Source organism: Capra hircus, chromosome 25 (assembly GCF_001704415.2).
Source record: "Capra hircus breed San Clemente chromosome 25, ASM170441v1, whole genome shotgun sequence".
Taxonomy (NCBI): domain Eukaryota; kingdom Metazoa; phylum Chordata; class Mammalia; order Artiodactyla; family Bovidae; genus Capra; species Capra hircus.
Window position 1 is genome coordinate 3,912,181 of NC_030832.1, and position 10,980 is coordinate 3,923,160.

General features: G+C 55.5%; 1 protein-coding gene across 2 annotated transcripts in view; it reads right to left on the minus strand.

Annotated features, from left to right (window-relative positions):
- PPL (periplakin) overlaps positions 1 to 2,121 on the minus strand; it is a 47,705-nt gene extending 45,584 nt beyond the window's left edge. For both annotated transcript variants that reach the window (XM_018040145.1, XM_018040144.1), the window contains exon 1: positions 1,924 to 2,121. In XM_018040145.1, coding sequence (XP_017895634.1) covers positions 1,924 to 1,985 — 62 coding nt within the window. In that variant the 5' untranslated portion in view covers positions 1,986 to 2,121. The remainder of the gene's footprint in view (positions 1 to 1,923) is intronic.

Consider the following 10,980-nt stretch of genomic DNA (forward strand, 5'->3'; position numbering starts at 1 on the left):
GTCTTGGTGGGGGGAGAACAGCACAGCCCTCCCTGGCTGGCACGGAGCATCTGATTGTGCAACATCTGAAAGACTAGTTCAGGGACTGGACGGGACCCCAGCTGGGCTGGAGAGCCAGCTGGACCTGGCCACTGAGGAGCAGCGCGCAGAGCCCTGCCCAATCCCTGGGGCTGGGAAAGACCAGGGAGGCTTGTGTGTGTGTGTGTGGTGGGGGCGGGGGTGGGAGGGGATCCGGGGAGGGGAGGGAAAGAAATGCTTCTGAACTTGAAACAAGGCAAAGGGGAGAAGGGGCAGTGGGGTCACAGGGGAGGGGAGTTTCTGAAAAGCCTGGAACTCAAAGGCATGGAGGGCCCACACTCTACATCTCAGGTGAGGGCACCGTGAGATGGCTGGATGGCATCCCTGACTCGATGGACATGAGATTGAGCAGGCTCCTGGAGTTGGCAATGGACAGGGAGGCCTGGCTTGCTGCAGTCAATGGGGTCACAAACAGTCAGACACGACTGAGCAACTGAACTGACTGAACAAAGACATGGAGGGCCCACCCTCTCCACACCATGCCCAAGCTGCCTGCACCTGTCAGACAGGTCTGCCTGGGCTGGACCACGGGGGGCAGGGTGGGAGTGCAGGCCAGGGTCTCCTCGCCTTCATCCCTGGCCTGGGAGAGAGTGAGGGACTGCTTCCAGGGGAGGGGGTCTCAGATGAGGGCACTTTGGGGTGGATACACTTGGGCAGGTGGGCTCTGCAATTTTTTTTTAGTTTCCCCACCTGTCTGAAGCCCCTTGTGGATAAAGGCTCCCTCCCAGCTATAGCCCCTGCCTCCTTTTCCCTAGAGAGAGGCCAAGGAAGGGTCTGAGGTCCTGCCCCCTCCCTCAATCTCAGCATCTTCACTGAGGTTCCCCTAAACCGGCTCTTAAGTGAATACATTAGGCTTACCAAGCAGACGTGGACGTGGGCTGCCGTTTCAACGCAAACACATCGAGACATGTCATTCCCTTCCCAGGCGGCCCTGGGAACCGGAGGCCCTCAGAGACGCCGCCAGTTTCGGCGCTGGTTGCGGAGGGGGGGGTGTGTGTGCTGCGGGCAGCCACGCCCCTGAGAAATCATTCAGGGAGAAGGCTCGACCGCCCTCCCAGGAGCTGCGCAGACCTCGGGGTGGGGTAGGGAGTGCGGATCAGGGGTGCCTCAGCCCGGGTTCCCCCAGCCCGACCCCACACCCACGGATTCCTCCGAACCAGGCTCTGGAGCACAGGACGGCAGGTGCCGGAAAGTTCTGCTGCAGGTGGCACGTTCCCCGCCCCCCAAATCCGTCCCCTCACCTCTCGCCTCCCCGACTGCAGAAGCACCTGTGCGCCCCTCCAAGGAGCGCTGGTGAACGTCCCCCGACACGCCCCCGCTCCAGCTCAAATTCACCGCGTGGGTGCGCCCCTAGACGGTGCTTCTGTCCCTGCACACACCCCCGCCCCCGTCGCCCCCGACCCCGCCCCGCCTTGGGTGTATCGTCCGCCGGACACACCACTCTCCACCTGGGCGGTGCTTCCTGGCCCTCGAGGACCCCTGGCGCAAGAGCGACCGCTGGACGCGGAGACCCCCACCCCCACCCCCCAGTGACTCCACCTCAGTACCTTGCTCTCTAAGCGCCCAAGCCAGTCCTCTCCCGGCTCCTAGAACTTTCCGGGGCCAACCAGCGTGTTTTCCTTCCGCGCCCCCGGCCCACCTCCATTCCCACCTCGGCCGTGCTTCCCAGCTCAAGGGTGGCCCTCGGGCGCCCGCGTCCCCGCGCGTCGCGCACTCCAGGCTGGGTTCCCGCCCCGCGGAGCTCCCAGGGCGGTGCGCACCCCCTCCCAGCCGCCGCGGCCCCGGAGGCCCGGCCGTTCCCCTCACGGCCCGGGCCCCGCATCCCGGCCCAGCGCGGCCCCTCACCTGCGGGTCCGAACCGTGGGGCTGTATTTGCCTTTGTTTCTCTTCCTGAAGAGCGAGTTCATGGTGGCGGCCGGGCGGGGCGGCGGGTCGCTGCGCCGGGCTGGGCACTGGGCGGCGGAGGCCCCGGCGCGCACCGAGGGGCGGGCAGCCTGCGCAGGTGAGCGGGCGGCGACGCGGGAGCCCCGAGTGCGGCGCGGCGGCGGCGGCCCGTCACTACTCGCGGGGGGCGGGGCGCCCGCAGGCCCCGCTGCCCCCGCCGCTCCCGAGAAGGTGGCGCGTACCTTCCCGGGGGCGGGGCGCCGGGTGGGCGGGGCTTCCAGGCGAGCCCTCGGCCGGGCTGGAGCGAGCTGGGCGCCCGGCCTGGAATCTGGGTGGGGACGCGGGGTCCTGGGAGGACTCGGCCCATCCCACCCCACCTCCCAGCGCGGACACTCGAGAAGCTGGGCAGGCGGGCGGAGGCGCACTGGCGGCTCTTCCGAGCGCGCTCCGCAGCCCCCTCGCCCCTGACTCCCGGCCTGGCGCACGCGCCCCAGGCTGAGGACCCTCACCCGGGTCTCGGATGCCCCTCTTGGGCACCGGGGCTCCCTTTTCTTCGCTGACACCCAGGTGGGGCCCCCAGTCAGATGGGACAGCCTGACGGGTCTCTATGCCCCGATAGCTAGTGAATTACTCTCAGGTGGTAGGACTGTCGATAGCAGTTGAGAAAAGGGACCTTGGGAGTGCGCCTTGATGTTGTTTAGATGCTAAGTCGTGTCCGACTCGTTGCGATCCCACGGACTGTAGCCCGCCAGGCTCCTTTTTCCATGGGATTTCCCAGGCGAGAACACAGGAGTGGCCGAGAAATGGTAGCCATTTCCTTCTCCAGGGGATCTTCCAGACCCAGGGATCTAACTTGCGTCTCTAGGATTGGCAGGCGGATTCTGAGCCACCTGGGAAGCCCCAGAGTGCGCCTGCCTGAGTTCAAATCCTGCTGTTTTGAATGGTCAGCTGACTCTTCAGCAAGGTTTCTCTTGCTCCCAGCCTCAGTTTCCTTTATCTGTCAAACAGTGGTAACAACCGCACCCCACCCCATAGGGATTCCTGTAGATCATTCACACAACACTTCACACAGTCCCATGTGCCAAGTTACATCTGTGCCAGCAGAGGCCAGTCACGCCGGGGCCCTTCTGCTCTGCGTGCCCGCGGAGAAGGCTGCAGTCAGACAGCCAGTAACCCGGGTCTGGCCCTGAGCCAGAGTGGGGCCCTGACGGCAGGGAGCCCTTCAGCGTCCCTCTGGAGGGCACTGCGGGTGTTGGGCCCAGCTGGGAAGGAGGCGCACCCAGTCCTCAGGGGAGATGCCAAAGGGCTCAGATGGGCAGCAATGATGAGGGAAGGAGGCAGACTCCCCGCCACAGGCATCCAGAGTCCTCAGGCCAGTCACTTCCCCAGCCGCTTTTTATTTAAAAAATAAGGAGGTTGATGGGGAAGTTGATTCCTACAGGCTTTTCCTGCCCCAGACCCCAGAGCATTTGAGAACAGTGTCCTGTAGGCCATGGGGTCCCCCAACCTCCAGTATCTAATGCCTGATGATCTGTGGTGGAGCTGATGTAATAATAATAGAAATAAAGTGCGCAGTAAGTGTAGTAGCGGGGGTGTAGTTCAATGGTAGAACGTGTGCTTAGCATGCACGAGGCCCCGGGTTCAGTGCCTGGCACCTCCATTTAGGCGTTTCTCCTTACTGGGAGGACAGAGTTTATTATTGTGGGGAGGGAGGGGATATATATATATAACTGTTTCATGTTGATGTATGGCAGAGACCACCACAACATTGCAAAGCAATTATCCTCCAATTAAAAAAAAAAAAACAGTAATGTGCTTGAATCATCCTGAAACCATCCCCCCCAACCCCGTCCTCGGAAAAATTGTCTTCCATGAAACCAGTCCCTGGTGCCAAATAGTTTGGGGATGGCTGCTTTAGGTCATCTGTTGTCCCTTACAGAGATTCTGGGAAAACCTTATTTGTTAGGGGGTATCTGCGGTGGGCTTAAGGGGGTCTGCAGATCCTCCTACAGTTGCTTTCAAAATGTGTGTGTGTCCAAATGCACATTTTGAGGGCGAGGGTCTATCGCTTTCAGTGGGCTCGTTCATTGGCTCATTCCACAGATACGGGCATTGTCCCAGCCGTGGCTGCCTGGTTTTGCTACGTTGATGAGAAAAGGGAAAAACAAAACGAAAACATAAAAGGCCTTTCTCTTAAGAGAGAGGGAAAGGCACATGCTAATACTACTAACAATACATTGACAACCTCAAGTTGGGATCTGAAGGCCTAAAAAGGATAAAGGACACTGGAAGGAGCAGCAGCTCAGCTTCCCCAGGGGAGCTTGTAAAATGCAGATTCCGGGGTGTGACCCCCCTCCAGCTCCTGATTGAGGGGCTGTGCGCAGGAAAGGTCTCAGGGGTCTAAACTTTTAGCAAGTCCCCCTGGTGGTCCCTGGCCCCTCTATGAGAAACCAGGAGTGAGGGATCTTGCCTGCAGCTCTCAGATAGGGAACCCTGTACAGACCTTCCAGCCACACCTAACCCTTCTCTCCTCTCTGAACTTGGCACTGCCCTGGCTTCTCTCTCAGATGCCCCTTCTAGATGGGGAGCTCCCCATGAGGCAGCTCAGTGCCTGAGCAATTCCCTCCAACCTGCAGGGACTTCCCTCCCCAAGTCTGAGGTTAGCTCCGGGGGTGGGAGTAGGGTGGGACCTAGAGTCCCACTACAAGCATTGGGCTTCCCTGGCGGTTCAGATGGTAAAGAATCCACCTGCATTGCAGGAGACCTAGAGACTATAAGTCCAGACTACAAGTCCATTGGGAATAGGTGTCAGGGAGGAGCCCAATTCTTCAGAACACACAGCTTGGTGGTGGTGGGGGGAGTGACTTGGGGTCTAGACCTGGCCTGAAGTCAGGACAAAACTTGCTCAGCCTGGACCCCTTCCTGTGCCCCTAAGTGAGCCAAAGGGCTCAGGGGGGAATACTGTCCAACCCCCTGTTTTATGGCACAACTCTGCATGGAAACTCTTTTCCTTCCTTCTCCGGGTTACCTTTCTCTTAGAGAGTAAATTGGAGTCATTCACGGCAGCACCGTTGCTAGGGAGGAGATCCTGGAAACAGGCTGATGGCCACTGGGATGGGGATCAGGTGGTTAAATAACCCAGAGCGCATCTACTCTGGGAAGACCGTGCAGCTGGAAATGAATGAGATGTGGAATTCGTTGTCAGGCGCCAGGAGCAAAGCGTGAGAGAGAAACAGAGAATATATATGCCTATATGTACAGAAAATTTCTGGAAGTATCCACAAGACTCTGTTAGCCATGAGTCCCCTCAGGAAACAAATATGAATTTTCATTGTATGCTCTTTCATAGTGTTTGGATTTTGTCTTATTTTTTAAAACTTCCTTTGGATATTATTTTTATATGTGCTTGGATTAATTTTTCAATGTCTTTTTTCAATTACTTTCTATTTTTTAGCCATGTGGCATGTGGGATTTTAATTTCCCAATCAGGGATTGAACCTGTACCCTTTGCATTGGAAATGCAGAGGTTTAACCAGTGAACCACCAGGGAAGTCCTTCAGTTACGTTTACAAGGCTCATTTCAAAATGACCCAAGCCCGGCATTCCCACTTCTCAGACCCTTCCCTGCCTCCACTCCTCACTTCATGCCCCTCTGTTAGGGTCCACTACATTCTATGGTGTTAACCTCCTTCCTTGTCAGTCTTCCTTACTGGACTGAAAGATACTGGTTGATAAGGATTATGGAAGATACAACATTTGAGCAAAATGGAACCCATGTTAAGGAAGGAAGCCTCCCTATCTTCAAGCTGCTGATAGTCTAAGGCCAGAGACAAAGAGACAGCAACTACAAAGCCAACTGGGCTGAGCCTAGGGAGATGAACCTTATCAGGGCTCCAAAGATGGGGTGAGGGGCGGCAGCCTGGGGAGCCTTGGAGTTCTCAGTCTCTTTCAGCAGTTGCAGCTTGTACACAGGTCATCTTGTGCTTCTGAGCCTCAGTTTTCCCATCTGTGAAATGGACACAACTATAGTATCCACCCCAGAGAAGGCAATGGCACCCCACTCCAGTACTCTTGACTGGAAATTCCCATGGATGGAAGCGTCTGGTGGGCTTCCGTCTATGGGGTCGCACAGAGTCGGACACGACTGAGCGACTTCCCTTTCTCTTTTCACTTTCACACATCGGAGAAGGAAATGGCAACCCACTCCAGTGTTCTTGCCTGGAGAATCCCAGGGACGGGGGAGCCTGTTGGGCTGCCGTCTATGGGGTCGCACAGAGTTGGACACGACTGAAGCGACTTAGCAGCAGCAGCAGCAGCAGCAGCATAGTATCCACCTCCTAGGTGAGATCCCATGTGTTAAGCACTTGGCATGCCCCTAGGCCCTGAGTGAGGGTCCCACAAATGGGAGGGGTTGACCTCTGCAGGTGGAGGCTCCATGCTTGTGGGGCTGAGGGTTACAAGCAATTATAGGAACTCCAAACTGTTTCAGAACTCCAGATTTCTCCCAACTTCCAAATCCTCCTTCCCCACACCTAGAAAAGTGAAGTTTGGCTTCTGAGAGGAAACCAAACTAGGGACCTCCAAGTGAGCACACTGATAGCTCAGCTGCTGAATAACAGCCGTGACACTGATGATGTTATGTGACATTGATGATATTAATACCATTTCTCCATTATTGAGGACCGACTCCATGCCAGGCAACACAGCACGTGGCCAATATGCTTCAGGGGGTTGACACTCCCCAGAGACCCCCACTGACTCCCCAAGGACCCTCCCTCCCAAGAGGAAGGTCTCTTATCTTCCAGGGAAGCTCACTGAGGCCCTGAGAGGCCCAGTGCCAGCTGGGCTGGTTCCTGGCTTAGCCTGCTCTGGCCCCACGCTCTTGGACCCCCACCCGTCTCCACCCTCGTGGGCTGACTCAGCTGGGCCTGGCCCAAGTGCTTCGGGGAGAATGAGTAGATTTGGGGAGGAACTGAGTTGTCCTTCACCATCCCTCTTACCTCCATCCTCTAGAATCTGGGTTTCTGAGCTGGGGCAACGTGTGTGTGTGTGTGTGTGTGTGTGTGAGTGTGTACACATGTGTACATACGTGTGCATGACACTCCGTGGGCAGGCTAGATGGGGTGGGAGCTGGGATCTGGCCCCTGTGGATCCTCCTGTGGGCAGATGGGATTTGCTTGGTTCCGAGGAGCGCTCATATGCCAAGTGACTCATCCGCTCTGCCTGTGCCGTGGGGTGGGGGCTTGGGGAGCGTGTTTGCTTTCCCCAAGGGGTTGACTTGATGTTCACCCTGAAGGGATGGTACCTGCCCGGCCGTTCTGTTCCCTGGCAACCAGGCCACCTTTGGCCCCTGAACCCCGTCCCCTGCCTAGAGCTGGGCCAGGCAGCTGTCTCCCAGGAGGCCACCCCATCTGAAGGGTCATCCACACCCTCCCTGTTTGCCATCATTGTTTCCCCAGCAGCTGGAGAGGCGCTCGCTCACTCCCTGGCTGGCTCAGGTGTTTCGGTGAACCAGTTTGAAACAAGAAGGGCAGCATTCCCGCAGAGAGAGGGGTGTGCAGGATGGGAGGCCAGTTCCTCACCATGGAGCCTCTCCTCCCAGGGCAGAGGCCCAGCCTCCCTGTGGACAGACAGCCGTTCTCCTATCTCCAAGGGTACGGCCTCACCCCCACCTAGAGGGCATTCAGAAATGCAGATTCCAGGGCCCCTGAGACTGCAGTTGGTGGGTCTGGCTGGAGCCCCAGAATCTGCATGTTAACAAGCACATACCCCACCCCCACGCCCCCCAGGATGCTAAAGCTTGTGGGTCTCTGGGCTGCCCTGAGAGACACAGTTGTGAGCAGAGAGACGCAGCACATGGGCAGGCCTGGTCTACACCCTCTGGGGAAGAACCCGCAGGCTGTAGCTTGAGGCCAGCCTCAGTTTGAATCCTGCCCAGCGTGTGACCTTGGGTTGGTGGCTTAACCTCTCTGAACCGGGCGTCCCCATCTGTAAAATGTGGATGAGCCAGTGCTCCGTGTTGGCGTGGCATAGAGGGCCTTCTCCTCTCCACCCTCCAAGGGGACAGGAGGGGGCTGGCCCGGCTTCACCCCATGTTTTGTAACATGTATTTACTTTCCTCGCAGAACAATGCAATGGATGGAAAATCATGCTGGACATCCAGTCCAGATGGGCTGACTCACACTCAGCCCTGGGCCGGTGAGCTCCCCACCACAGCCCCCCTGGGACCAGAGAGGAGGCTGGCCGCTGGCAGCAGAGACAAGAGAGGGTCCAAGGTGAGTCACCCACTCTGCCTGCCCCTGAGTCATCCCTAGGAATGTGCCTCTGGCCCAAACCTGCCTGGGGCCCCTGGCAGGCTGCCCCATCCTGGCCACCTCCCCACTGCCTGCCAGGGAGTCCCACCCTGATGCCCCCCAAGGGAGCATCCGCAGCTCAGATGACCTTCCTGCTGGCCCTCTCTGGAGGGCTGTGTACCTGCATGACTGTGTCTGCTATAAAACATTGGAACAGCTCCTGACCAGTGGGTGAATAGCGGCGGTGCTGAGCCCCCACTGCCCCTGGCCACGCTGGCCCTTCTGCAGGACCCAGCCATGGAGGGGTTAACCCTCTGCTCAGCAGGGGCCTCTTGGACCTGGCCTCACCCACAGGCTGGCGGCCCCTCTGGCCCAGCCAGACTGCACCCTCATAGCATCTTGCAGATCTGAGCCTTATCGTGAACCCTGGATGGCTTGCCAGCACAACCTACTCTACATCTCTGGACACCTCATTTCAAGCCCATCCCTGGGCCTCTCAGATGGAGCAGTGAGGGCCACCCAGTGAGGAGGTCACACTGTCAGGGCAGAGAGTGGAGCTGGGTGGGGCCCTGGGGCCAGACTGGCTCTGCCAGGCCTGGGATCTCCACCACAGGACAGGCTGCCCAACCCAAATCCAAAACTCCCCTCCCCACGACCAAGCCTACTTCCTCCCTGCCCTGCCGGGGCCCATGCTGCCCAGACCGGTGGGGCTACATTTCTGGGGCCAGTGTGTGACGGTTCCTGGGGATGGCCCAGGTCAGGAGGTCAGGACCCCATTCCCTCCTGCACTTGGGGACCTGAGTGATGGACAGGCCAGGCCATAGGGGACAAAATACAAAATCAAATCAAGCTTTAGCTTGAAATCAGACTGGGTTTGAAATCTGGCTCAGCCATATAACCAGCTATGTGACCTTAAGCAAGTGGCTTAACCTCTCTGAACCTCAATTTCTCCATCTGTAAAATTGGGAAGAGCCTGTGAGCGAAGATGTCAAATCCTCACTCCTCCATTTCCTAGCAGTGTGACCCTTGGGAAATGTCTTCAACTCTCTGAACTTTGGTTTCTCCATCTGCAAAACTGGACACTCTAATACTTGCTCCACAGGGCCTTAAAAGGATTAGGTGAAGTAAAACATGTAATGGTAGGTGTTGCAAGAGGGCATCAGAGGGCAGACACACTGAAACCATACTCACAGAAAACTAGTCAATCTAATCACACTAGGACCACAGCCTTGTCTAACTCAATGAAACCAAGCCATGCTTGTGGGGCAACCCAAGACGGGCGGGTCATGGTGAAGAGGTCTGACAGAATGTGGTCCACTGGAGAAGGGAATGGCAAGCTACTTCAGTATTCTTGCCTTGAGAACCCCATGAACAGTATGAAAAGGCAAAATGATAGGATACCAAAAGAGGAACTCCCCAGGTCATTAGGTGCCCAATATGCTACTGGAGATCAGTGGAGAATTAACTCCAGAAAGAATGAAGGGATGGAGCCAAAGCAAAAACAATACCCAGTTGTGGATATGACTGGTGATAGAAGCAAGATCCAATGCTGTAAAGAGCAATATTGCATAGGAACCTGGAATGTCAGGTCCATGAATCAAGGCAAATTGGAAGTGGTCAAACAAGAGATGGTAAGAGTGAATGTCGACATTCTAGGAATCAGCAAACTAAAATGGACTGGAATGGGTGAATTTAACTCAGATGACCATTATATCTACTACTGCAGGCAGGAATCCCTCAGAAGAAATGGAGTAGCCATCATGGTCAACAGAAGAGTCCAAAATGCAGTACTTGGATGCAATCTCAAAAACGACAGAATGATCTCTGTTTGTCTCCAAGGCAAACCATTCAATATCACAGTTATCCAAGTCTATGCCCCAACCAGTAACGCTGAAGAAGCTGAAGTTGAACAGTTTTATGAAGACCTACAAGACCTTTTAGAACTAACACCCAAAAAAGATGTCCTTTTCTATGGGGGATTGGAATGCAAAAGTAGGAAGTCAAGAAACACCTGGAGTAACAGGCAAATTTGGCCTTGGAATGTGGAATGAAGCAGGGCAAAGACTAATAGAGTTTTGCCAAGAGAATGCACTGGTCATAGCAAACACCCTCTTCCAACAACACAAGAGAAGACTCTACACATGGACATCACCGAACTCAGATTGATTATACTCTTTGCAGCCAAAGATGGAGAAGCTCTATACAGTCAACAAAAACAAGACCAGGAGCTGACTGTGGCTCAGATCATGAACTCCTTATTACCAAATTCAGACTCAAATTGAAGAAAGTAGGGAAAACTGCTAGACCATTCAGGTATGACCTAAATAAAATCCCTTATGATTATACAGTGGAAGTGAGAAATAGATTTAAGGGCCTAGATCTGATAGATAGAGTGCCTGATGAACTATGGAATGAGGTTTGTGACACTGTACAGGAGACAGGGATCAAGACCATCCCCATGGAAAAGAAATGCAAAAAAGCAAAATGGCTGTCTGGGGAGGCCTTACAAATAGCTGTGAAAAGAAGAGAGGTGAAAAGTAAAGGAGAAAAGGAAAGATATAAGCATCTGAATGCAGAGTTCCAAAGAATAGGAAGAAGAGATAAGAAAGCCTTCCTCAGCGATCAATGCAAAGAAATAGAGGAAAACAACAGAATGGGAAAGACTAGAGATCTCTTCAAGAAAATTAGAGATACCAAGGGAACATTTCATGCAAAGATGGGTTCG